Source organism: Physeter macrocephalus, chromosome 6 (assembly GCF_002837175.3).
Source record: "Physeter macrocephalus isolate SW-GA chromosome 6, ASM283717v5, whole genome shotgun sequence".
Classification (NCBI taxonomy): Eukaryota; Metazoa; Chordata; class Mammalia; order Artiodactyla; family Physeteridae; genus Physeter; species Physeter macrocephalus.
Window position 1 is genome coordinate 34,680,135 of NC_041219.1, and position 27,945 is coordinate 34,708,079.

General features: G+C 36.8%; 1 protein-coding gene across 7 annotated transcripts in view; it reads left to right on the plus strand.

Moving 5' to 3' along the window:
- MYBPC1 (myosin binding protein C1) overlaps positions 1 to 27,945 on the plus strand; it is a 102,008-nt gene that overhangs the window by 45,106 nt on the left and 28,957 nt on the right. For all 7 annotated transcript variants that reach the window (XM_028490491.2, XM_028490492.2, XM_028490493.2 and 4 more), the window contains 13 exons: positions 1,980 to 2,128; positions 2,466 to 2,583; positions 4,081 to 4,132; positions 6,146 to 6,202; positions 11,424 to 11,590; positions 12,542 to 12,674; positions 14,209 to 14,333; positions 15,313 to 15,418; positions 17,054 to 17,220; positions 18,933 to 19,095; positions 20,192 to 20,298; positions 20,623 to 20,756; positions 26,713 to 26,872. In XM_028490491.2, the coding sequence (XP_028346292.1) occupies positions 1,980 to 2,128; positions 2,466 to 2,583; positions 4,081 to 4,132; positions 6,146 to 6,202; positions 11,424 to 11,590; positions 12,542 to 12,674; positions 14,209 to 14,333; positions 15,313 to 15,418; positions 17,054 to 17,220; positions 18,933 to 19,095; positions 20,192 to 20,298; positions 20,623 to 20,756; positions 26,713 to 26,872 (1,638 nt within the window). The remainder of the gene's footprint in view (positions 1 to 1,979; positions 2,129 to 2,465; positions 2,584 to 4,080; positions 4,133 to 6,145; positions 6,203 to 11,423; positions 11,591 to 12,541; positions 12,675 to 14,208; positions 14,334 to 15,312; positions 15,419 to 17,053; positions 17,221 to 18,932; positions 19,096 to 20,191; positions 20,299 to 20,622; positions 20,757 to 26,712; positions 26,873 to 27,945) is intronic.

Below are 27,945 nucleotides of genomic sequence, written 5' to 3' on the forward strand. Positions count from 1 at the left end.
AAAAATCTTATATGTTCTGGTATAATGTTATAAGTCATAATTCTAGTTATTACTTTAAAATGTATATCTTAGAAATAACTAAAAAAATAAAAGGAGTGTTTACGTCAAAAAGATCAGTTTCATTTAGTCATATTCTTATGATTCCAGACTTGTCATTATCTTACCTAATAAGAAGGATGGAAAAAATCTATATGTGTATATATATATTTATATATATAATATATATACATACGTATATATGTATACATATATATGTATATTGTGTGTGTGTTTTCCAATTTTTTTATTTCATTTTTTTCATATTTATGCGTATCTTGAAGATACTGTGGATTTGGTTCCAGCCCCCCACAATAAAGCAAATATCATACTAAAATGAGTTCCAAGAATTTTTTGGTCTCCTAGTGCATATAAAAGTTATGCTTACACTATACCATAGTCTATTAAGTATGCAATAGTGTTGTGTCTAAAAAATAATGTACATACCTTAATTAAAGACACTTTATTGCTAAAATATTCTAACTGTTATCTGAGGCCTTCAGTGAGTTGTAATCTTTTTGTAATAGTAACATCAAAGATCACTAATCATAGATCACCATAACAAATACAATAATAATGAAAAAGTTTGAAATATTGCAGTAATCACCAAAATGTGACACAGAAACATGAAGTGAGCAAATACTGTTGGAAAAAATGACACCAATAGACTTGCCTGATGCAGGGTTGCCACAAACCTTCAATTTGTGGGCAAATGAAGTGACCGACAAGGGATTAATCTCCAAAATATATAAACAGCTCATGCAGCTCAATATTAAAAAAACAAACAACCCAATCAAAAAAATGGGCAGAAGGCCTAAATACACACTTCTCCAAAGAAGACATACAGATGGCCAAGAGGCACATGAAAAGCTGCTCAGCATCACCTCACACCGGTTAGAATGGGCATCATCAGAAAATCTACAAACAACAAATGTTGGAGAGGGTGTGGAGAAAAGGGAACCCTCTTGCACTGTTGGTGGGAACGTAAATTGATACAGCCCCTATGGAGAACAGTATGGAGGTTCCTTCGAAAACTAAAAATAGAATTAGCATATGACCCAGCAATCCCCCTCCTGGGCCTATACCCAGAGAAAACCATAATTCAAAAAGACACATGCACCCTAATGTTCACTGTAGCACTATTTACAGTAGCCAGGTCATGGCAGCAACCTAAATGCCCATCAACAGATGAATGGATAAAGAAGATGTGGCACATATATACAATGGAATATTATTCAGCCATAAAAAGGAATGAAATTGGGTCATTTGTAGAGACGTGGATGGGCATAGAGACTCATACAGAGTGAAGTAAATCAGAAAGAGAAAAACAAATATTGTATATTAATGCATATATGTGGAATCTAGAAAAATGGTCCAGATGAACTGGTTTTCAAGGCAGAAATAGAGACACAGATGTAGAGAACAAACGTATGGACACCAAGGGGGGCAAGTGGAGGGGTGGTGGTGAGATGAATTGGGAGATGGGGATTGTCATATATACACTAATATGTATAAAATAGATAACTAATAAGAATCTGCTGTATAAAAAATTAATAATATTCAGAAATTAAAAAGAAAAACTCACTGTCTTCGAAGTGCAATAAAGCAAAGTGCCATAAAATGAGGTATGCCTGTGTATGTTGTTTTATACATTTTACTTTTGCTTGAGTTCCAAACAAAAATTATTTCCACTGATGTCCCCATTGCTCCTTTTCCTGCTCCATAAATCTCAAAAGCCCAAGCAGAGTATCCTAAGAATGAAGGTACTCAAAAAAAAAAATCAAAAAAAAAAAAAAAAAAAAAAAAATCAGGGCCCTTTCATTGTTCATTTCCAGCAGTGCCAGTCCCATCACAGGCTATGCAGTGTATTCCTGTCTAACTCCTTCCATCCAAATGGCAATTTTAAAACCACAGTCTGAATTATTTGTGCTTTTTTTCCCTAGGTGAAAGTATCACCTTTATAGCCAAAGTCAAGGCCGAAGATCTTCTCAGAAAGCCCACTATCAAATGGTTCAAAGGGAAATGGCTGGACCTGGCCAGCAAAGCTGGGAAGCACCTGCAGCTGAAGGAAACCTTCGAAAGGCACAGTCGGGTATGACCCTGACCTCCTGCCGCAGGGGCTCAGCCAGCTCATTCCTCTGTGTGCGTAAAGGGTCATTTTCGGTTCATCTTTGAGAGACTTCAGTCCCAGAACATCTGCTGGAGTTCCCATGCCTAGTGTTTACGCTCTAATGTGGTTGCCCTGCTGTCCCCAGGGGCTTCAGAGCATTGCATTGACCCCTCCCGTACTGAGAACATTGTACCGGAACCCCCAGATACAGACTCGTCTTTAAGCCAATGCTGAGGAACTGGGGAAATAACCGCAATGTGGTGGCCTCCTTCTGTCGGCAAGGTAGGGCTGAAATATGTCCGGATACATTTCCTTCCAGGTGTACACATTTGAGATGCAGATCATCCAGGCTAAAGAGAACTATGCAGGAAACTACAGATGCGAGGTCACCTATAAGGATAAGTTTGACAGCTGTTCCTTCGATCTTGAAGTACATGGTAAGAGAGACTTCTAGTCTGGATAAGTTTAATTTTTTTATGTTTAGGAGGCATGAGATGATAGAGGAGAATAAGGCCATTTATTAGTATGAGATTTTGGAGACAAAGTTTCCTTTAAAACTGTGTGTGTTTCTGATTGTGGTAGTCTCAGCAAGCCTGCTGAAGTAAATTGTTATGAGACAATTTAAAAACAGAATTTGGAGGCATTTCTTGTAAATATCTCTTATCCATGCTATCCGTGCTATTCAATCTCTCAGATAAGGGCCGATGACGTTTTTTGCTGCTACGGAATGTACCTGTTTCGTTTGGGCCTCTTATTCCCACTCAGGTTTGGGGAGAAGTTAATATGGAATGAAGATGCCAGGATACTCAGGTAGAAGGGAGGATTTCTCTTAGAAGGACTGATGTCAGATATGGAAGTTCTGCCTCTGTATGTTCTGTGTACTGCCAAGAGTGAATTTAATAGGAATAAATTAAAGGCATATAGGTACATAGGGGAAAAGACAATACTTTGATAAGTATACAAAGGGAAAGTTGACTTGGCAGCAAACATCATAAACTTAAAGTGAATCCAACGTGTGATGTAGCTACAAAAGACAAAGCTGAGGTAATCTAAAACCAGAGCATTACAGGTGTTATAGGATCTAGGTTTAGGAAGTGATACCACTCTCTGTAACATGCTACTTGTTCCACATTTGAAGTAATGCCTTTGGCCATGGGTACCATACCTCCACTGGGATCCCTCCTGGAGCAGGGTAACTGGGAGATTGAAGAATCCAGAAACTACGCCCCATTCAGCTTGAATGCGTAGGTGAAGGAGGCCAGGCATTTATGACTCACTGTAAATAGGGGAAGGGCTGTCACACAGAAGGAAAAGGCCATTATCCATGTCCTCGAGGAGTGTTTAGGCAGATTAGAATCAAAAGGTGGAAATTAAGAGAAGGTGAATTTTGTCTTCACATTAGCACAAGCTCTTTCCTTAAAGCTATATAGAGACACAACAGAAGGTTGTGAGGGTTCCAGTCCGAGAGTTGTCAAGCAGAGGCTGGGTGACCATGGGTGGTGGTGCTGTCGAGATTTCTATATTAAGTGGAAATTTGGTCCTGAGCACTGCTTCTTCAACCTGGCCAGGCATCTCTGAGAATCACCTGAGGGGCGTTTTCAGAATATTGATTTCCGGGAGCCCATCCCTGATCTGGTGAATCAAAATCTCCAGCAGGGAGATCAAGAAGCTGACATTTTTTAAGCTCCTTAGGTGACTCTAATGGGCAGACAGGTGGAATGACAACTGGATACGGTAACTCCTAAAGTCCCTTCATTGATTCTGTGTGAGGGGGATGAGGTGTGATGCCTGCGCAGCTCAGCCATTGGGAGGAGAGCCATCCCCCCTTCACCTGGCATTCCTTCCATCTGAAGAATCCCCGCAGCCTGGAAAGGAGCTGAACACAAAACTGCCTTCTTAATGGGTATTTATTTTAGTTTTCTTTCCTTTCAAAGAATCTACTGGGACTACTCCAAACATTGACATCAGATCTGCTTTCAAGAGAAGGTAACTTCAAAAGGGTAATCTAAGTAGCTTTTGTATAACATGAAAGTGGAAGATTTTCAAAACACACTTTCCCTTCCTCCACACTCTATATTCCAAGTGAGATCAACTCTTTTCACTGAAGTCAAACATGCTAAATATTCAAAAGTTCGTGTTCAAGAGAAGCTGTGGGTTTAATATGCCAACTTGTGTATACGCTGATCATTTTTTAGAATATTCTTGTTATAGGAAGCTCCCATTTTACAGGTCTATGAGGCTTCTTCCTTAATTGCATTATTTTCTACCAAATGGCCCACAAAGGTATATAACAATACACATCTCATATAGCATCAGTTAAGTGATATCAGAAAACTTGCTTTTTATCTAGAAATCCCGTATGGAGCAATTAAACCGTGTGCCCAGAAAACTACAATTAAGTAGCTACTTACTGAAGTTAGCACTATTTAAATGTGGAATTATCCTAAATGAAAGACCACTGAGTCTGCTGGATAAAGAACATTGTAGAAAGGCAAAATATAGATACTTACTTGATTTATTTTGCAACTGCCAAGGCTGAAAAATCAGGGGGTCAAAGAAGAAAAATGAAAAGAATTTTCTAGCCTATGAGAAATGTGACTAGCCTTTTCCTGCCGTTATTTTACGCTCTGTACTTAATTCTTCCAAAATACAAATTCATTCATGAGAGCAAATGTTTTGTTCTTCTTAAGACTGAATCCACATAACAGTGTTGTTGAATAAGGAAAGTCATCTGAAACTAGCATAAAACAACGATTTAGTCTGTTAATAAAAGTCATAGTTCCCTCCTAAATTATGAACAAATGAAAATTGTAATTACTTTTAAAAGATATTTAATACTTCCTGATCAGTCAATTGTATTTTTTTAAGTCATAACTTTCAAAATCTCTTACCTTCCCTTCACCCCACGTTCAGCAAATGCATAGATCTAAAACTACATTCATCCTATGTATAAGTCTATTTTAAGAGAGGAAGACGTAATGTACTAAGTTTTGGGCTTTAAGAGAATAGAAATGTGTTTATGTCAAGAGGTCTTCCCCAAATACGTGCTATTAGAGAAATTCTGAAAACACATTATTTGAGCTCAATAACTTACGTGTTATACACACTGTTTTTAAACCCACAGACTCTTTTCTTAGAAACCATAACTAACATTTGTAAAGAGCAGGAAACAAAATCTTCATTAAAAAATTAAACACGTAAGTAAATATGTAGTGCCATTTAAATGTCAGCACCATAGCTTCTATTATATTTAGAGTTTATATGAAATCATGAAGGTGGGTGCCTGCCTAAATTAAGATGCATTTCTCTATAGGAAAGCACTTTTAAAAACTCCTAGTAAAGGGCTCAACAATTCCAAGACAAATTTTTGGAAAATACACTTTAAAAGGTATAAATATTAATAAGAACATGAAAAGCTTATAATCCTTTCTCTTTAAAAGAGAAAGGAATGCATCTTTTAAAAAGCTCTGCACCAGCTCCATTTTTGTTATGTTGGTATCACACTATCTGATTAATCTCTTGATGGACACAGAGAGGTTACCTTTGAATATAAGTTTTGTACTTATATATTTGACACTGGTACACTTCGTCCTCCAAGCCAATCTCTGTCTGACGTGAATAACAGAGATCAGCAAAAGTCCTTTGCTTTTTACACAGGTATGTTTCCAGCACCCCCAAGTTGCAAAAACAAAGTACTTTGTGTTGCTTGGCTTAAGTGCATTTGTGTTACTCTGTTTTAACACAAATCCAAGCAGTTTTATATATGCAATCTACAAAAATGTGCCTTCCGAAATCGTAGAGTAACACAAGCTCCTCATGTTTACTTTTCCACAAGTACATGTCACTTGTGTGAAAAGCAAGTGTTTGTGTTGGTTTAGTCCTATGACTTGTGTGCTAGTACAAAATTGCATATACATTATATGTAGAGTGTTTGGGGGAAACTGTTGTGTATGTGTCTCAGCATTAAACCCGGATTTGCTTTTCTTTTGTTAATGACAGTGGAGAAGGTCAAGAGGATGCAGGGGAGCTTGACTTTAGTGGTCTCCTGAAACGTAGGTGAGAATCCAGTGATGGAGTGAGGCGCTTTGGCCTGGAAATCTTTTAGATACCCACTCAGAGGAGTCAAGTTTAAAGTAGATGTTTTTCAAAGAATTTCTCATTTCTTAAAATGTGTTTTGCTTATGGAATACTATAACAGCGTTGACTAAGAAAGAGACAGAGAAACAACTGCATACTAATCTGTTAAAGATTTTAGCTGATGCTTTTACTTTTTTAAATGTTTCATGAGTTTTCACATACTTTCTTAGAAGGGGATGAGGAAATCTGAAAACTGAGACAGAGACTTAAATACCTGAATACTTTTTATTTCTCTCATGATTTCTATTATTTCAATCATGATTCCTTGTCATGATTTAATAATTAAAGCCTCCATTCTTCTGCTTTTGATATTTGACTGAAAAATCAATTTTAAAATTTTGGTAGAAGTCTCAGCAAGTATATATATATATATATATATATATACTTTAACATAGTATTGGTGATTTACTATATTTCATCAAATCTAAGACACCATTCATGTTAATATATACCTGTATTTTATAAATCACTAAGCAATGAAAAAAATTGCTCCAAATTGTTTATTATGACATACTATTGACTCTAAGGTACATCCTTATTTCAGAGATGTTTAAAATGTCCCAAAATGTGCATTTTTAGATGAGATAAAATATAGTAGTAAAATGGAGATGTGTTTAGTATTATCACTCACACTCCCTTAACTTTGTACTCTCCGGCAATAAAATTTATAGATTTTCATCGTGGATATTTAGTATACAACCATTTTATAGAATTTCTGCCCATAAATATGCATATACATAATCATAAATATACTATATGTGTGTTATATATAAAGATATACATATCTAGATATTTACTACAGCACAGAAGCAATAAAAAGAAAATGACTTTTGCTGGGATTGTGTTTATCTACCAAACTTGTGAATAAACAGTAAAACTATAATTCTAAATTAATGATATATAATATTGATATCAGTTTTCATTTAGCATTTTAGATTCACTTTCTATTGTTTTTACTGCTTTCTATGGTTACTAAAAAATCGTAAGTATAGATAGAAATGCTTCAAAACAAATTACAAATAGTAATAAATGGGCTTGTGTTCATTCTCAGTTTAGTTGGATGGCTTTATTCAAGTCCCTGTGAATGAAAAATTCACCCCCAGCTCTAAACATTTAGGTTGAGAACAGAAATAGTAACAGGTGCCATTTATTAATAACCAAATGGATATTAGCCAATCAATAGACTTTGGCAGTATCAAAAACATTTTTCCTTCTCTGGATACTTCAAATAATCATTAGTCTCAATAATATTTATTAATCCCCCAGTGTATTTAAAGCAATAGTATATGAAGTGACCTTAAGTGAGCCTCACTCTTCCTGTTCTACAGGTGAGAAACCAAAGACCAGAGATGTTGAGTGACTTACCCCAAGTCACACAGCTAGTTAGAGGAAGGGCAGGGACCTAAATCCAAGTTTCCCTTTTCTGAGTCAGCACATTTCCTGTGACTCCACATAAGAAACGCCACTCTGAATCTGCCTCAGAAGTTGGCGCCTTGGACATTTATAGCACAAATTGAAACTTTAGGAAGACAAGAGAGGTTTTTTGTTTCGGGGTTTTTTTTTTCCTGCATTTACTCAAGCAGGAAAATACTAAATGCTCTCTTTGTGTAGAATATAATACTAGGTGATGTGAGGAAAAGAAATCCAGTGCCTTCCAGCACTTGGCACGTAGGAAGAGATAGATACATATTTGGGGAAAGGAAAAGGTAGTGGTTAAAACATGGATTTGAGTCTCAACTCTCCCATTTACTAATTACCATGCATGACTTTGGTCAAATTATATGTCCTCCCTGAGACTTGTTTTCCACATCTGTAAATGTGGAGAATAAAACTACTTAAGAGAGTTATGGTGAGAATTAAGTTAAATGTAAAAGGCCTGGCTCGTACAGGTGTCAAATAAATATCCACTTCCCCCCAAAATGTGACATTTTCCCTTGAAGAATTTATATTAGTAAAGTGACAAAATACACATACACATACATACACACACACACAATCAATCAACAAAAATGTAATACAGTAGATTATTAGGTGCCAAGTCTGATTAAAAGGAAAAAGAAAGAAAAAAGAACAGACTAGTTCTACCAGTAGTTTGCAGAGTAAAAGAAATCTAATTAATGGTCAAAATGACTAAAGAAAAAAAAATTACTAGAAAAAAATGGGCAGTCAACATGTCTCCAGTTCTCATTTTCTTTACATCCCCTAATTATTATTTTGACTCATAATTAGATTGTTATCATGACTATATTCATTTAATATACTATATACTAGTCCACCGGTATAACTTTAGATATCATTGTGTTTTCCTACTAATTTGTGAATTGCATGTGTTTTCATTGTGGTGATGACATGTGGTTACCATTTCTACTCCTCCAAGAGTCTGTGGCAAAATCCCTATGAGTATAAATATCATTACAACCAACATCTTTATACAACAAAAGATCTCCCTGCCCTGAACAAAGTCAGCCTGTTTCAAATAGACATTAGATAAATCACAGTCAGTCTTTTGGGCAGTATCTTGCTATGGGACTTGACCTATATAAATACTTAAAAGTTTATTCTACATAAAATTTCTATAACTGTTTTATATTTCACTAGGAGTGTCAAGTTATAGAAATTTCGATGTAGATGGAAGTACTGTAAATGTTATATAGGTCTATCCCCATGCTTGGAAATGAATCAGTAGTGCCTATAGAAATTTGGCTTTTTCTCCCTACTGAAAGTTAATGTAGCCATGCAGATAGGGTCACGTGCAGCCACCACAGTAAGTATAGATGGGTTCTGAATGAGTAAACGAGATGCTACAGATGGCAGCCTTGACCTCACGTTCTAGTACAAAATAATGAATCCATCTCCTTGCAGTTTGGGATTCAGTGAAGTGATGGAGAGGAAAGGAAGAGGCAAGAGGTCATTGGTGTTTGTATTAGGATTAAGGTTGCAGTAGAGTGGGGTGTATTTTGGTGTTTTAATGAGAAAAAATGGTGAGGATGATTGGTTTTATGAATCTACCAACAAAACTGAGTCAAGAAACACACTGAAAATGATCTTTATTACTGGCTTCCTCATATAAACATTCACCTCATTCATCTAGGTATATCTCAGTGTTTGATTTGTGCCTCTTGTTTTCTATTTTAATCTAGTTTGATATCTTTAAATCTTTTCATCAATGTCAGGAGGACACTTGAAATGTGTATGTAATTCTTCTTGGTTGAGATACAAATTGAACACAATGTAGTATGGCATAATTTTACAATGTGGGGACTCAGGCTAATGTGACAAAAATAGAGCAATAATAAAGTGGATTGAGGAAAGACCCACAGAGAATATATACATATATACACACATACACATTTAAATTGCAATTCTCCAAGACTTCCTACAAAATATTTAAATGTTATATTTGAAATTTAGACTGCTTTCAGGCAGTAGATATAGTAGATCAGGCAAATTATTACCGATATTTCAACTTCAGGACAATTTTCTTAAGCTTTTCAATTTCCCCATGTTAATAGAGGGTATAATTACCATTTCAGTGAAATGGAGATAATAGTTGTGTCTTGAGTCTTTAAGAGGCACATTTTCCTAATGGCGTTGCTAGTCCTTCCCACAGAGGTTACTGATGGACCAGTGACCTCTCACTTCCTTCCATGTCCCAGATTTGCCTCAGCATCCTCTACTGGGCAAAAGACTTCCACAACAATGGAAATTAGATATGCAGAAGTCATCCTTGCCTAATGCCACCCTAAACTCTATGTTCATATTTATATTCTCCTCTCCTTCCCTATGATTACAACCCAGTCTTTCCTCAAGAAATTCTGAAGCAGGTGTAATTAATTGGACAATGCAAACATATGCAACTCATTATTTGCTAACATGATAGCATGAATCTGTTTTCACACTGATGTTTAAGATGTGTTGACCAGTTTTCCTGGAAAAATCATATCCAAACCAGCATTATTCACAGTAAGCAGTCATTATAACATTTCCAAATTAACCTTAGTTGATAAAAAGAGTCAACTAAGCTTAAAACAAAATTAGGACTACTTAGCTAGTGAAGGAAATCAATTTGAATTATATTTTGCATTTATACTAAGTCTCTTTCCCTAAAAGTGTTTATTCCTGAGTTTTGTTTCATTTTTTGGTTTTAAAATACAGACAAGTATATCTACTTTAAATCATATATATGTGTATATATATATATTAGTTATATATGTTCTTTATATGTTCTTTTGCCAGTGATCAAAATTTAGAGTCATAATTTTGATAATTACACTAAGAAATTACTTTCACCTTGTTCATGAAACGCTTAATGACTTGCTTTACATTTCACATTTATATTTTCATGATTCATACCCAACCTGCTTCCAAAAAAGTTCAAGACAATACTTTAAGATGAAATACGAGAGATTTCTGGATCTCATTCTGTTTTTTTTTTTACTCTGACAATTTAGAAAAAAATAGTTTTCTCTTAAAAAGAATATGTATACACAAAAATCATATGAAAAACAACCAAACCAAAACCAAACCAAAAAAACAAACGCTTAGTCACAGTTTCAAGTGTTTTTTGTATTAACAAACAGCAAAAATGGTTAATGTACACATTTACTAACATGGTAGGAAAAATGCTATTTGCAAAATCCGAAGATTTGAAATACTGTATTTGTACCATCTCCACATAGAGCTAGGGTATGCACGCCAATGAAGGTAGAAAGAGAGCATTGTTCTTTCACAGACCAACACCTAAAATCTTCTAGTTCTTAATCCTTATTTCAATATCGATAACCTAGATGAAAACATTTCTTTTAAGTTCCTTAAAATCTCACCTCCTATTTAGACTTGCAAGTTGAAAATAAGTAAAAATATCTTAAGGGTATTTCCTGGTATCCTCCCCTCCCCCTAATATTGTGTTTTTAGCTAGGAAAACGAGAGCGTTAATATAAGTGCACGTATCTGATCTTTCACTATCTGGAAGTTTCCCTGAGACTTCAGGCAAAGTACACTTTCCCCTCGGCTTTAAGGACTCAGGCTTTAAACAGAGCTTGTAGCACTGACCCGAAAAATCGGTGCCATACTCCGACCTTCCTTGTCTTTAAGGGACAGTGGGCAGCTATTAAACTAGGCAATGGTTCTCCCCGGTTAGGGAGGTGAAACAGCAGGAGGAGGAACCTGAGGTAGACGTGTGGGAGCTGCTGAAGAATGCGAAACCCAGCGAGTACGAGAAGATCGCCTTCCAGTACGGCATCACTGACCTGCGCGGGATGCTCAGGCGGCTCAAGCGCATGCGCAGAGTGGAGAAGAAGAGCGCCGGTGAGCACCCCTGGGGGAGATCTTTATCCTTCCTATTTCCTGCTGGGTTTGGGGACGGACTAGTTGGGCTGGAATTTGCAGGGGTTACTCTTCTCTTGGTTAACTTGACTTCAGGTGAAGTAGTTTACTGCCCCGCACATCACAGGCTAAGCGGGTAGCAGACAGCTGCTGAAGGGTTAAGGTAACAGAAGGTGCATTACAGTGACACATACAGTGTATTATATAATGGAATAGTATACATTCCCCCTGTTCCTGGAAATTTCTCAGCGGCCCCTTTCTCCAGCCTCTGCATCTCTCCCTCACTCTCAAATTCCTGATTCTTACTTAGGCAGAGTAGATTCTATGTTTCTTTGTTTTACTGTTATATTCTTCCACCCATTTGATGAGGCATATGGGGAATTCACGTCTCACACCCGTTATGGTCACCCAAGTGTTTACACATGCCAATATTTGGGCAAGTTTCCACAGTACAAAAACTTTGATAAGCCTACTATTTCAGTCAGTCAAAGGCATTCCATTTAAGCTCACGAGTCATCGAAAGTATCTCATAAATTATATGATAAAAAACTGTGACATAGATGTACACAGATAATGCCAATGATCCTGATAATAATCATATTAGGAAAATGAGCATGTTCTTTAAGTCCCAATTTCATTTGGATACTTTATATCAGACATTCCCTGAAGAATAATGATAATCATTTTTGAAGCCTCTTCAATAATTCTTATGTTTCTTCCAAAAGCATGTGGATTCTCTTTATATTTTTAAACCATCTTATTGTTTATAAATCGATGCAGACTCCTAAAATATAAGGGATAATTTGGAAGGTTCCTAATTTTTTGTTCTTCAGTCTCAATTTTTTATTTAGCGTTAGGTTCTCATGCATATATTGACTATTTAAATTCATAGCATATGCATGTGAACACAGTTTTGCTTCTTCCCTCTTCCAGCTTTTGCAAAAGTTCTCGATCCTGCATATCAGGTTGATAAAGGAGGCAGGGTAAGATTTGCTGTGGAACTGGCGGATCCAAAGTTGGAGGTGAAATGGTATAAAAATGGTCAAGAAATTCGACCGAGTACAAAGTAAGTGGAATTTGCGAATAATCAGTGGTAACTATGCAAATCAAAGAGTAATTTGACTTAATTTTCTATGCCTAAAAGCACTTTTTAGTTATACCTGTATGATACAAAATCATATAGAGGGACAGCAAAAACTTTTCATGTATTTTGGAACAATCAAAATGATAGTACTATATAAATTAAACCCTGTTTTATGTTTTAATTCTATACAAACTATTTCAAGTGATTCCTAACTATGGATTTGTGTCACTGTAGGTTATATGTGATTACTTCAGAGCATTGCCAAACTTCTCCTAGTTTTTTTAAAATCAAATTTTGAAAAAAATTGAAATCTGTATTTGATATACCGGCTGGGAATCACACCTTATAATTAGATAACTTTTGTTTTTCCAGAGTAGCATCTAAAGCCTGTGTTTTATTGTTTTTTGGCCCTTTCCCAAATGAAGGAAACAGACTAATCCCTGATATCTGATGGTATCGCTAGTCAATTATGAAACTACTTTACAGAGATCCTTCTCAGTCTGAGAGATTTTCAACTCCAATATATATTTTTTAACTTAACAGGAGTCATGTGCATATTTATAAAAGACTTTAATCCTGAATATCTGTCACTTCTGTGGTACAATTAGGTGGATTCCAATTTCTTAATGTGGTCATGCTCTCAGAGTGACTTTGTGATAATATTGTTTATATCTGGTAAAAATCTCTTGAACGCAGCCTGCATTTACCAAAAACATAATTTTACTTGGTTATCTTTATCTAGAAAAATGTTGCTTAGTGTTTTGTTCTTGAAGTCTTCAAGTTGAGATTTTCCCAAATGAGAACTTTTTCTTTAGTCTGTTATGATGCCCTAATATACCCATCCATAATCTAGATCACAGATAATCAAATTTTGCAATCTTCTTAGATTTCAGGTTTTTGTTTCCAAACACTCAACTTCTTTCCTAGTAGATGATAACTATGATATGATAACACTAGTTCTTAAGCTCATTTAAGAGAATATCACATTCTATAGAATTTACCATCTATGTTAATGATTAAGTTCATATTATTGCTTAAATTGTATAATCATTTATTCACCCAGTAAAATCTGTCTCCCTGGGCTAGCAAGGAGTGAAATCAATGAATCAATGAAAAAGATCGTCTCTGTCCCTCTGTAAAGTAGATGAATTGCTCATTTTTTAAAATGTACAGAGTTAAAAATCTTAGTCAACCCTATTTTCCAACAATAAGTTCATTGGCAAATATATGAGTACTGATTTATATTTGAAATGAAAAACATACATAAAAGAAAATGACAAATTAAATATTATGTGTAAATATGCATATGTGTTACATCACATGTTATAAAGATAGAAATTGGTTTCATGTTTGATGTTTATTAAACTATGTAAGACATGGCTACATCAATTGCAGATCAAAATTACTATTTCTGACTTTCAAATATTACCGAATTATAAGCCAAATTTTCTGGCAATAAAGAAAAGAATAAAATCAAGTTCACAGACTCTGTTTATCTTCCTTCTGTTTAAAACAGATACATCTTTGAACATAAAGGATGTGAAAGAATCATGTTTATCAATAACTGTGTGCTAACAGATGATTCAGAGTATTTTGTGACAGCTGGTGATGACAAATGCTCCACTGAGCTCTTTGTGAGAGGTAAAGTGAAATTTCTTACTGTAGCCATCAAGAGCCAACAGCGCTCCTTCTCTCAGGGGTAATAATCAAAATGGAAATGATGAAGTGAGCTTTTGAGCTCCAGAGCAGAGACGGTAGTACCTCTAGAGATGGTTTATCTTGGGTGTTAGATTGGCTCTGGATTAAAGCCTCTCTGTACTGGCAGTTATTGTGTATCCTAATTAATCTTCAGGTTCGTTGAAGACTAGAAAAGCCAAGGGGAGAAAAAAACTGCTGAGTAAAAATGCCTTGTAGTTTTGGCTCAAGCAAGCGGTATTTTGCCATATAATTGTTCTCGTGATAACATCTGAAACCCAATAAAGTCTACTGGATAACCATTTCACACACTCAGCTGATCACAAATAGATTTCCCTTGAAACAGCTTCATTAGTAAAGGGCATCAATCGTTGGCACTGAGATCGCTGAAGACCATCATTTACTAAGACATTGTGAAAGAGCTGGAGGGTGTCAATGAAGCCATGAATCACTTATTTTCTTTATGAGGACCTATGATTAAGGCAGCTCTGTAATCTTGAACATCAACTATACTTCAATTAAAAAATTTTTTAAAAAGACAATTCTGCAATCTCTATCATCCGTCTAGAACCAGAAGTAGAGAATTTTAGTGTTATAGGTTCTCCTTCCCCAGAAATGCCTACCATCTGGTATCTTATTTGCCAAAAGAAGGATATCTGATACAATGTGTCTGCTCTCTAAAACAATAATTTATTTGATTTGAAGAGTTCTTAGAAAATTGGAAAAACTTACCCAGGGTTGCCAGCTATTTATTTTGCCATGAAAAAATCATAAAAAACCTACCTACTACCTACCACCATCTAACCATGGCTCTATGATGGATGATACTTTCTTATTGTTGGTTTTCCATCTGTGAACAAACCCAGGGTCACAAGGCAGGTTTTTGGACATTTAATGATTCTGATTTTCCTTTTTTTCACACTAGAGGCTCCAGTTACAGTGACCAAACAGCTGGAAGATAAAAGAGCATACTGTGGGGAGAGAGTGGAATTAGAATGTGAGGTGTCTGAAGATGATGCCCATGTTAAATGGTAAATAGCTTTCCTGAGGTCTGTCCTTTTTTTTTTTTTTTTTTTTTTTTTTTGGCTGTGTTGGGTCTTTGTTGCCGCGCACAGGCTTTCTCTAGTTGGGACGAGCGGGTTTTACTCTTCGTAGCGGTACACGGGCTTCTCATTGCGGTGGCTTCTCTTTTTGCAGAACACAGGCTCTAGGCGCGCAGGCTTCAGTAGTTGTGGCTCGCAAGCTCAGTAGTTGTGGCTCGCAGGCTCTAGAGAGCAGGCTCAGTAGTTGTGGCGCACGGGCTTAGTTGCTCCGCGGCATGTGGGATCTTCCCGGACCAGGGCTTGGACCCATGTCCCCTACATTGGCAGGCGGATTCTTAGCCACTGCACCACCAAGGAAGTCCCTGTCCACTTTTTTTTTTTTTTTTTTTTTTGTGGTATGCGGGCCTCCCTCTGTTGTGGCCTCTCCCGTTGCGGAGCACAGGCTCCGGACGCGCAGGCTCAGCGGCCATGGCTCACGGGCCCAGCCGCTCCGCGGCATGTGGGGTCCTCCCAGAGCGGGGCGCGAACCCGGTTCCCCTGCATCCGCAGGCGGACGCGCAACCACTGCGCCACCAGGGAAGCCCCCTGTCCATTTTTAATAGACAAAAAAAAGTACCTTCATAGTTTGGAGAAAAGGAAATTGCATTTACAGATATGAAAAGGATCTCAACCTCATTCGTGTTAGAAGAAGTTTTAACTAAAACTATACTAAGATACTGGGGGTTTTTTTCACCTGTGAAACAGAAAACTGAAAAAAGATTCAGAAATCTATATTGGTAAGGATATAGGGAAAGAGGCACTTACTAATAAATGGATGGATCAAGGTTCTCCAGGTCTATTTGACTCCAAAGCCCATGGGTGCTCTATACCATGCTTACTCTCACTATGCCATACTGGCAAGTTACATGGAAAATATTCTTTTTTTAAAAAAAAAAAAAAAAAAAGAAAGAAAAAGAAAATATACTTTTTTAATGTTATTCCTAGTAACTTTATTGTTACAGTATCTCAACATGGAAAATATACTTTTTAAAAAAAAAAAAAAAAAGAAAGAAAAAGAAAATATACTTTTTTAATGTTATTCCTAGTAACTTTATTGTTACAGTATCTCAGAAAAATACTTTAGACTGAGAATTACCAATTACTTTAACATTTCTTAAAAATGAAAAGCGTAGTTTTGGGGTCAGATGGGAAGTGTTTTCTCAAGTTCTCTGCGAGTAACCTCAAAATTAAAGACTAGACGATTCGAAATCTTAAAATCTTAATTGAGAAACAGAGTAAATTATGCAGCAGGAATCTCTAGTAATTGGTACAGAATAGATTGTTCATTCTAATCTAGAATCACAACTGTCTTTAAAGTGTATTAAAATGATATCCTTACTAGTGTGCGTCAAGAGCCCAAACGTAGGTAATATCCACTGTTAGCATGTTTATCTGATTGATCTTAAATGGAAAGAGTGGGCTTATGTTTTTAATGTCATTTTTCAGATAATACTTGTTACAATATTAATCTATTGATACATTGATCCATACATTCTTTAATTCAACAAAAAGTTCTTGAGTGTCTGGTATCTGTCTCCTGAAGGGTCTTTTATAAAACTTTTTTTATAATCTATTTTAACTCAGGTTTAAGAATGGTGAGGAAATCATCCCTGGTCCAAGATCAAGACACTACATTAAAGTTGATGGCAAAAGACACATTTTGGTCATAGATGAAGCAACAAAGGCTGATACTGCAGAATATTCTGTAATGACAACAGGAGGACAGTCATCCGCTAAACTTAGCATTGACTGTAAGTAAGACTTCCTTGGATGTCTTCCAAGCTGTTTTACTAGTGTGTTGTGTTTGTTAATTCAGTTTTAGGAGAGTTTCAATCTAGTTGACTTCTACTTGTGGCAATTTTAAATATGTAAAATTAGATTCCATTCCAGCTGAGTGTCTATGTCATATCAATCAGGGACTCTAAGAACTTACTACTCAGTTTAATAGTAGAATACCAATATTGGGAAGGAAGTATAAAAATCACCTGCCAGAGAAGTTACCCAAACAGTTAAGAAATATTTCAATCCCCAAACCATATAAATAGATGATAAATACTTAGATATGATTGTTTGGTTAATCCTTTGGTGACCTTTGGCTTGGTGAACTTGCTATCTCTTCAATAAACATTCAACATTCTTCAATTACATTTGGGCTGAGAAGTTGCTCAGACTAATGGGCCTCAATTGAGAAGACTAAGGGCTAATTTGCTGATATGCTTTATTTATTTTTTTAAACAATTTTTAAAAGATTTTTTTTTATGTGGACCATTTTTTTAAGTTGTTATTGAATTTGTTACAATATTGCTTCTGTTTTTTATGTTTTGGTTTTTTGGCTGTGAGACATGTAGGATCTTAGCTCCCCACCCAGGGATCGAACCTGCACCCCTTGCATTGGAAGGCAAAGTCTTAACCACTGGACCACCAGGGAACTTCCCCGATATGCTTTAGAGGAGTGAAAGAATTCATGTCCTTTCCCAGATGCCCCCTAACAGTAATCAGCTCTTAATGGCAGAGTCTGTCCCTTCCAGTTAGCCATGAAAATTAGAGTAGCGAACTTCACAAGAAGATCGGTAATACATGCAGAGCAGAAACCCTGCTTCCTTATTTCTTTCTAAATCCAGTTGCAATTCATATGATTATTGAATTATTTGGAAGTAATCGCAATATACTGCTTATGTTTTGTGGGATGATGGCCATTGTAGTGTAATATCAAAAAGTTTTTTCAACCATAGGCAGATCCTTATCTGATATTTGTATCAATTTAAAGCAATTACAGTCAGTCCTGCTATAATGTAACATATGCATTTCTAAAAATTACTGTGCTGTACAAAGTCATGCAATAAAAATCATAGGGCTAATGGGGAAAGTGGGGTTAAGGACACAACACTCAACAATTTTGTCAGGGACACATTTTTAAAAAAATAAAATGATAAGAACCTAATAAGAAAAAAACAGTAGTACAGTTTTACAGATGTTAAATGGTTAATAAATACTACAGTAAGTATGGCACTTTACCTTGAAAAAGACCTGAAATTGGCTTGTGGAAGTGGTGTCAGAAGTGTTGCAGTTTGTGAGCTATTGTGAAGTAGTGGAAGGAGGTTAATTGAAATTGGATGGAGAGCTGTCATCTCAGATGGGCATGGATGTGGCTCATTTAACATGGGTGAACTAAAGTAGCTGGTAGATGTTTGAGGTGTATGTGTCTGCTCTGTGCAGTCCTACCTGACTCAGTTCAGCTGGGTGCCGTTTTCTGTTCACCTAGTCTTTCTCATGAATAAAATCATGCATAATCAAACATGAAATGTGTGTTATGCTCTAATTGTCCCCGAATATTTCAACTGCATTGAACAAATTCTCATTTTCAAAACAAGCATTATAGTGAAACTACCATTGTGAAATGACACCATCTTGGCCTGTCTGGAATTTAGATTTGGCACTTAATAACCATCTGTTATTTCTGCAGTAAGACCTCTGAAGATATTGACCCCTCTGACTGATCAGACTGTAAATCTTGGAAAAGAAATCTGCTTGAAGTGTGAAATATCTGAAAACTTATCAGGAAAATGGACTAAAAATGGCCTACCCATTCAGGAGACTGACCATCTAAAGATTGTTCACAGGGGAAGGTGAGTAAGCTAGGGTGGTCCCTAAGTGAGGGCTGGTCCACATCTTCACTTCTTCTGCTTCCTAAATTACATGATTGGTAAGGATGTTTGGAGAGTACTCATAGGGAGAGGCTCTATTTCCGGTTCTTTGCTTTCAAACAGCAAGAATATGTGATTTCTCTGTTGTACATCATGTCCTACCTGTGATCCTGTACCTGTACCTTACAGTGAGGTGCTGTGTTGTTTCAAAACCCATTGACTGAGTCTTTCCATATAAACATGAGCTTAGAGGAATGATACTGAATTCTAGTTCAGGAACTGGTTGAATTGGATTCACTGTCCCTAACCAATAAGTGTCATATGACCTTTCCACAATTTTTTTTGCTGAGGGGGGGACGGTTTGCATAATATCCTAGAATCTAGCAAAGATGTAGGACAAGAGTTCTTAAACTAGGATCCATGGATTTTTAGGAGACTGTGAATGAACTTCAGGGCCCCCATAAATCCTTTGAAATTGTAAGCAAATTCTGTGTGTACAAAAATACTTGTTTTTCTCCAGATTGAGGAGCCGTAGTGGCTATCAGATATTCACTGGCTCCTAATGCCAATAAAGTTAACAACTATTGCTCTTATGCCAATACCTTATAATAACTATAAATGGAGTATAACCTTTAAAAATTGTGAATCACTATGTTGTATACCTGAAATATATAATAATGTACGTCAACTACACCTCAACTTTTTTTAAAAAAAAGAACTGTTGCTCTTAGGTTTGCATAAAAAGCCAAAGTCAGGTTATTCTTGGTAATTTCTTGAATCTTAAAATATGGCATCAGTGAGGTGTTATCTTCTATCCCTTTTTAAGCTATGAGATTTTAAAAAGGCACAAGAGATTCTTGCATAGTAAGCAGGCTGTATTCGTAGAGATAGTTTCATATAGCCCAAAATAAATAGAATGTGGATCAATAAATAGGATAATTAAGGCATCACATCATTCTCAGTCTCTCTCCAGGCTGCACTAAACAAGTTAAGATAAAACCAGGTGTCTCCTCAGTTTGGGTCCTACACAGTCTCAATCTTTGCAAAGTCTTAGAAATATGTTTTTTCATTTCCTTAGAATCCACAAATTAGTGGTAGCCAATGCTCTTGTTGAAGATGAAGGTGATTATGTATTTGCACCAGAGGCCTACTCTGTTACTTTGACTGCCAAAGTTCATGTTATTGGTGAGTAGATAAAAGAAATCATTACAGAGTGGTGTTCTTGTTTTTCTGGTTTTGCTTACCTTGGAATTATATTCAAAATATGATATTTAAAGAAAAATACATGAATTGATAGTAATCACTAATCATAATAGTTGATTCTTAAGAGATCTTAACAATGAAGTAGTTTTGCAAGGCACCAGGCACCAACTACTTTGACTCCGCTTATATCCTTTTAGACTGGATAAAATATTGGTTACTACCAGTGTTTAACACTAGCTGAGTACTAACCCAGATAATCACATGGAAATAACTGTCTGATAACAAAGGCCACGGTTAATATTCCAGATCCTCCGAAGATCGTACTGGATGGTCTTGATGCTGACAATACAGTGACAGTAATTGCAGGAAACAAGCTTCGTCTAGAGATTCCCATCAGTGGAGAACCACCTCCTAAAGCCACTTGGAGCCGAGCAGATAAGGTTTGTTCTACACACACACACACACACACACACACACACACACACACACTCAAACACACACACAGCCTACCCTACTCCCTGCCTCCCATGAGTCACATGAAAGAAGGCAGCAAATAAATGTACAGTAAAGATGTAATTCCTTTAATAAAGAAAGATCACTGATTTTCAGGCAAATATAATACCTATTCATTTGCTTTTCATATTTCTGACTACCTACTATGTGACCCTGTGCATATGCATATGAATGTTATTATGTGCAGTGAATGAGGTTCTACCTTTCCTTCTAATGGGTATCAGGGAATGGGGTGGAAGAGAAATAGACAATGAATTATTAAATAAATAAATAAACAAAGTCACTTTGGATAGTAATGAGTGCTACGAAAATTAAAAAAACAAACCGGGCTTCCCTGGTGGCACAGTGGTTGAGAGTCTGCCTGCCGATGCAGGGGACGCGGGTTCTGCCCCGGTCCGGGAAGATCCCACATGCCGTGGAGTGGCTGGGCCCATGAGCCATGGCCGCTGAGCCTGCGCGTCCGGAGCCTGTGCTCCGCAACGGGAGAGGCCACAACAGTGAGAGGCCCGCGTACCGCAAAAAACAAACAAACAAACAAACAAACAGGGTGGGACTTCCACGGTGCCTCAGTGGTTTAAAATCTGCCTACCAATGCAGGGGACACGGGTTTGATCCCTGGTCCGGGAGGATCCCACATGCCGCAAAGCAACTAAGCCCTTGTGCCACAACTACTGAGCCTGCTCTCTAGAGCCCGCAAGCCACAACTACTGAGCCTGCGTGCCACAGCTACTGAAGCCTGTGAGCTTAGAGCCTGTGCTCAGCAAGAGAAGCCACCACAATGAGAAGCCCATGCACCACAAGGAAGAGTAGCCCCCGCTCGTCGCAACTAGAGAAAGCCTGCGCACAGCAACGAAAACCCAATGCAGCCAAAAATAAAATAATTGTTTAATAACAACAACAACAACAACAAAAAAGGGTAATATGATTAGTAAGTGACTGAATGGGGCATGAGAACAGCCTCTATGAATGACAACAAGGAACCATTTTAAGAAGATCAAAGCAAAGAGATTTCCAGTTGATGTCAATGCAAGTGCAAGGAACAAGAGGAGAGAATGCACTTAATGTGTTGGAGGAATACAAAGAAGGCCAGTGTGGCCAAGGCAGCGTGAGTGAGGAGGAGAATAATAAATAAGATTGGAGTGGTAGAGTAGAGCCGGCTCAAGTGTGACTCTGCGGCTTCCTATATAAACTGTTTTAGGCGCAGTAAAACTGTTCCATATGATACTAAAATTATGGATACGTGTCATTATAGGTTTGTCAAAACCCATAAAATGTACAACACCAAGAGTGAACCCTGATGTAAACTATAGACTTTCAAAGATAACAATGTGTCAATGTAGGTTCATTAATTATAACAAGTGTACCCACTCTAGTGGGGGATGTCAGTAGTGGGGAAAGTTATGTGTGTGTGGAGACAGGGGTTATATGAGAACTCTTTGTACTTTTTCCATTCAATTTTGCAGGGAACTCAAAGCTGCTCTAAAAAATAATTTGTTTTTTTTTTTTAAATGTTGGAGAGTGTTTCCTCCTTTTCCATTTTCTGGAGGAAAAAAAAAAGCTTTATTGAGCTATGGGACAACTTCAAGCAGTCAAATCTATGTGTAATTGGAGTCCCCAAAGAGGGGGACATAAGAATATGTAGAGAAAAAATGGCCCCAAATTTTCCAAATTTGATAAAAACTAGAAAATCTCAGATACAAGAAGCTCAATAAAATCCAAGCACAAGGAGCATTAAGACATCTACACCAAGACCCATCATAATCAAATTGCTCAAAACCTGTGGTTAAGAAAAAATCTTAAAAGTAGTCAGAGGAAAACTCACATTAAACCCGTGGGAACAAAGAGGACAGCTGATTTCTCTGGAAACAAAGCAAATGAGAAGACAGTGGAGCAACGTTTAAAGGGGGAAAAACTGTCAACCTAGAATTCTGTACTCAGTAGAAATAATTATCAGAAATGAAGGCAAAATAAAATTATTTATATACAAAAGCTGAAAGAACTCATCTCCGGCAGACTTGCACTACAAGAAATGTTAAAAGAAGTCCTAAAGTCAAAAGGAAATGATACTAAGATGAAAACATTTTCACAAAGGAGCTATCAATAAGTGGGTCAGAAATAATAACTACATGGATGAATATATAAGAATTTTTTTCTTATTATTTAAATCTCCTTAAAAGATACTTGGTTGTTTAAACAAAAATAATAACAATGCACCATGGCCTTCAAACATAAGTGTAAGTAAAATTTGTAACAATGAAAACATAAGGCCAAGCGGGGAGAAAGGAAGTAAGGACTGAAAGGAGTGAAATGGACATATGCTATTGTAAGTTTCTTTTGCTAAATGTAAAGTATCATAATACCACATGAAGGTAGACTATACTATAAACCCTAAAGGAACCACTAAAATAATAAAACAAAGAGTTATAGCTAATAGGCCAACACAGAATGTAAAATGGAGCCACAGAAACATATCTAATGAATCCAAAAGGAGGCAGCAAAAGAGACACAAAGGACAGATGGGACAAATAGAAAACAATTAGCAAGAGGATAGAATTACAAAGAAAAATAGGTAAGTTAGAGATTTTACTACTTTTCTCAATAGCTGATAGAACAAAATGTACAAGTTTTGAGAAATACTATCAACCATCTTGATGTAGTTGACATTTATAGAACACTCCATTGAACAAAGTAGACTGGGCATTATTTTAAAATGCACATGGAAGATTTACCAAAATAGACCATAAATAAGTCTCAGTAAATGTGAAAGGATTCAGGTCATGCAAGGTATATTCTCTGACCACAGTGGAATTAATTAGAAAACAATAACAGAAAGATTTGGAAAATTTCCGAATATTTAGAAACTAAGTACCTTTTTAAAAAAGTAACTCATGGATCAAAGAAGAAATTACAAGGGAAATTAGAAAATATTTATGAACACAACACATATCAGAATTTGCAAAATACCACTAAATCAGTACTGAATAGCCCTATATCTAAGAAAGAAATGGAATTTGTAGTTTAAAATCTTTTCACAAAACAAATTCCACATCTAGATGGCTTTGTTGGTTAGTTTCATGAAACATTTGAGAAAGAAATAATACAAATTCAATACAAACTCATCCAGAAAATTGAAGAAGATAGGAATACTTCCCAACACATTCTTGAAGGCCAGTATTACCCTTATAGCAAAACCAGAAAAGACGTTACAAGAAGAGAAAACTACAAATCAATATCACTCCTGAACATAGATGAAAAAATTCTAAACAGAATTTAGCAAATCAAATCCAAAAATACATAAAAGAAACAGTACATTATATCCACATGGGACTTATCCCAAGAATGCAAAGGTAGATTTAACATTTTCAAATAAGTTAATATAATTCACCATATTAACCAGAGAAAAAAACGTGGTCACCTCGATGGACACAGAAAAGCATTTGACAGAATCCAACATCCATCCCTAGTAAAAATCTCTCAGCAAACTAGGAAGTGAAAGGAACTTCCTCAGCATAATAAAAGACATCCATAAAAATCCTACAACTATAATCCTACTTAATAGTGAAAGGTTGAATTCTTCCCCTTTAAGATCAGAAAGAAGAGAGAAAAGATGTCACTCTCACCACTTCTGTTCAACATTGTACTGGAGGTTTTAGCCAGGGCAATCAAGCAAGAAAGAGAAGTAAAAGGCATCCATTTTGGAAAGAAAGAAGTAGAACTGTCTTTATTTGCAGATGACATAATCATCGATGTAGAAAATCCATTGTAATCTACAAAAAAATCTACTAGAACAAATGGTCATAGTAGCCTTATTTGTAATACTCAAAAGCTGAAAACAATGCAAATTCCATCAGTGGGTGAATGGATAAACAAATTGTAAGAAATTCATACAAGGGAGTACTGCAATAACTTGGATGACTCTCAAAATAATTATGCTGTGTGAAAGAAGCTGGAACAAAAAACAAAGAGTATTTTTAAAAAGCCATTAAAAAAAATCCTGACAGTACCAAATGCTGGCAAGGATATGGAACAATTAAACTCTCATACATTGCTGGTGGGAATGCAAAATGGTGCATCCACTTTGGAAAACAGTTTGGTAGTTTTTTGTAAAGTTAAGCATGAGCTTACCATAAAACTCCACAAGGCTATTCCTAGGTATTTACCCAAAAGAAATGAAACCTATGCCCACACAAAAACTCATATAGGAATGTGTATAGCAGACTTATTTATGATTGTCAAAACCTGGAAATGACTCAAAAGTCCAATTGTACAAACATAGTCCAACTGCACGTGGAATATGCAATGGAAAACTACTCAACAATTAAAAGGAACGTACTAGTAATACAAGCAGCAACATGGATCAGTCTAAAAATAGGCACTCAGAAGACTACATACTGTTTGATTCCATTTATATGACATTCTGGAAAAGGGGAAGCCAATGGGGCAAATAACAGACCAGTGGGTGCCAGGGACCAGGATGTGGGGTTAGTGGGGTGCATGCCAAGGAGCATCACTGTGAGATGTGATGGAAACAGTCTGTAGCTTGATTATGGGGATGGTTACACACTCACATAAATTTGTCAAAATTCATAGATTATATATCTAAAACTATGAATTTTACTTTATGTAAATTATACCATAAGAAACAAAATAAAACATAGAAATATGAAGAGGATAATATAACACCACCCTAAGTAAGTTATTTTTCTTTTCAAGCAGAACATCTTTTACAATCTTAAGATTAGAATTTGGCTAAAATGAGGAAATTTGGTTCTATTATAAAATGAGAATTATGAAAGCCATTTCAAGTATTCTTTTTTTTTTTTTTTTTTTTTTTTTTTTTTTTTTGGATACGGGGGCCTCTCACTGGTGGGGCCTCTCCCGTTTCGGGGCACGGGCTCCGGACGCGCAGGCCCCACAGGCTCCGTGGCCATGGCTCACGGGCCCAGCCGCTCCGTGGCATGTGGGATCTTCCCGGACCGGGGCACGAACCCGTGTCCCCTGCATCGGCAGGTGGATTCTCAACCACTGCGCCACCAGGGAAGCCCCATTTCAAGTATTCTTACTGTCGTCACAGTCTTATGTTATTGAAGACTTACAAGTCCTGATCCAGACACAAAAGAGTAGAGTTGACAATAGCTGCAAATTACCCTGTTTCTAAATTGCCTTGACCTTCTCTGTTTTTCCTCTTTGTATATTAGCTGTCTATTATTGCATGGAAGATATGACCTGGGAATCAGAAAAATGTAATGCTGCTTTAAACTTCTGGTGTAAGGAAGAAGGAAGGCGAGAAATGAAGGAAAATAAGAAGGGGGAAAGGAGAAGGAGAAAAGAAAGAAAATATAATAGAAGTCTCAACCTCACTCTGTCTTTACTTTGGGAATTAGATGTTCATTCTTTCATGTCCTACTGGAAGGGAAAAATCAGTACTCAACTTGTATGGGAAACTGGCACTGTGGCCTTCTTCAACCCTTTTCAGTATTTTTAAATTTCCAAGACATCTAAAGAAAAGAACAAATCATTATTTAGTTTCTGATATGAGTTTAAGTATTTCTAATATCATGTACAAAGAAACTCTTCTCCTAGAATGACACTTCTGCGCTTATATTTTTGGTCCTCCAACTTTCTCTTTGAGGAGTTAATGGGTAGTGAACTTTGGAGTCAAATCCCAGTTCTACCACTTCTTAGCCGTGTAACCTTGGGCCACGGTTTTTCCCGTGTGTAAAATGGGATGACAATACTTTTGTCCTTAGAGCTGGTGGAGGATTAAACTAAGAACACATATTTCAGGCATTAGCACCATGTCCAGCTTAAGTGCCCAGGCACTCTGGAGGTGTCCTTGTTGTTTGCATAGGTCATGCCACATTGTATGTCTTTTCTCTGTAGGCTATTATGGAAGGCAGTAGCCGGATAAGAGCTGAACATTACCCTGACACCACCACTCTGGTTATTGATGTAGCAGAAAAAGATGATTCTGGTGTTTACCACATAAATCTGAAAAATGAAGCTGGGGAAGCACATGCAGCCATCAAGGTTAAAGTTGTGGGTAAGCCCTCTGAGTCAACAGACTTCTAGAATCAGGCTGATATGTCTAGATCCAAAGTAGACTTTGCAAGTTCTTGGTTCTCTCAGCTTTTCTGGGTAGCCAACAAAGAAGCACACGGTATAGCTGTATTTTATAAATCACTGTCTTCTTTTTTTAATCTTTGCCACTTCTTTATATGTCTTTCATTCTCTTTTCTTTCCTTTTACTTCCTTTTCCTTTCCTTTCCTCTCTTGTCTCTTTGCTTGCCTAGAGGACTAGTTGCGGTGAGGAGTAGCTAAGGTTAGCCTTTTGGGGTTGCTGTCATTAGCTCTCCACAGTCACACTCCCTTTCAGTGCCCTCTACAGTCACTGACACACAATCGCTAAATAATTTCCAACATCACACTCACTGCAGAGGAGTAAGATCTGCTTTGGTTCTTAGACGACCATTTAAGTACATTTTTCCTGATCCTGAAATCAAGTGAAATGAGTATGGCAGATTACTGGTGGTCCAAGGTCTCATGATCTCTTCATCCCACTTTAGCTTTCCCTTAAGAAACATATTACTTTTTTTTCTTTTCTCTCTCTCTCTCCCTTTTTTTTTTTTGGCCACGCCAAGTGTCATGCAGGATCTTACTTCCCCCACCAGGGATCAAACCCGTACCTGCAGCAGAAGTGCAACGTCCTAACCACTGGACCACCAGGGAATTCCCAAGAAACGTATTTCAAATTGATCCAAAACTAAGGTTACTTTGTTATGTACTGAACTATATTTATAAGACATGGTAACTTGCCATTTTTGACTTGGATTTCTACCAGTCAACATCTTACACAACTGATGTAAAATGTGCAGTAATTAGTCCTTGATTCAGTTCTGCTGCAAGTTCACTTCTGTGGTTAAAAAACAAAAAACCAAAATCATGTCCAACATTTAGGCAATAATTTCTTAGTCGCCATTTTCAAGGTAAATAACAAGGGTCTTGGGTTTCATATGGTTCTGTAATGTGACACTAGTTTAAAGGATTTGGAGACATCATTATTTTATTTGTATTGGGCTCACCTTCCCTGATTCCATATGGAGCATGACCTTGTAC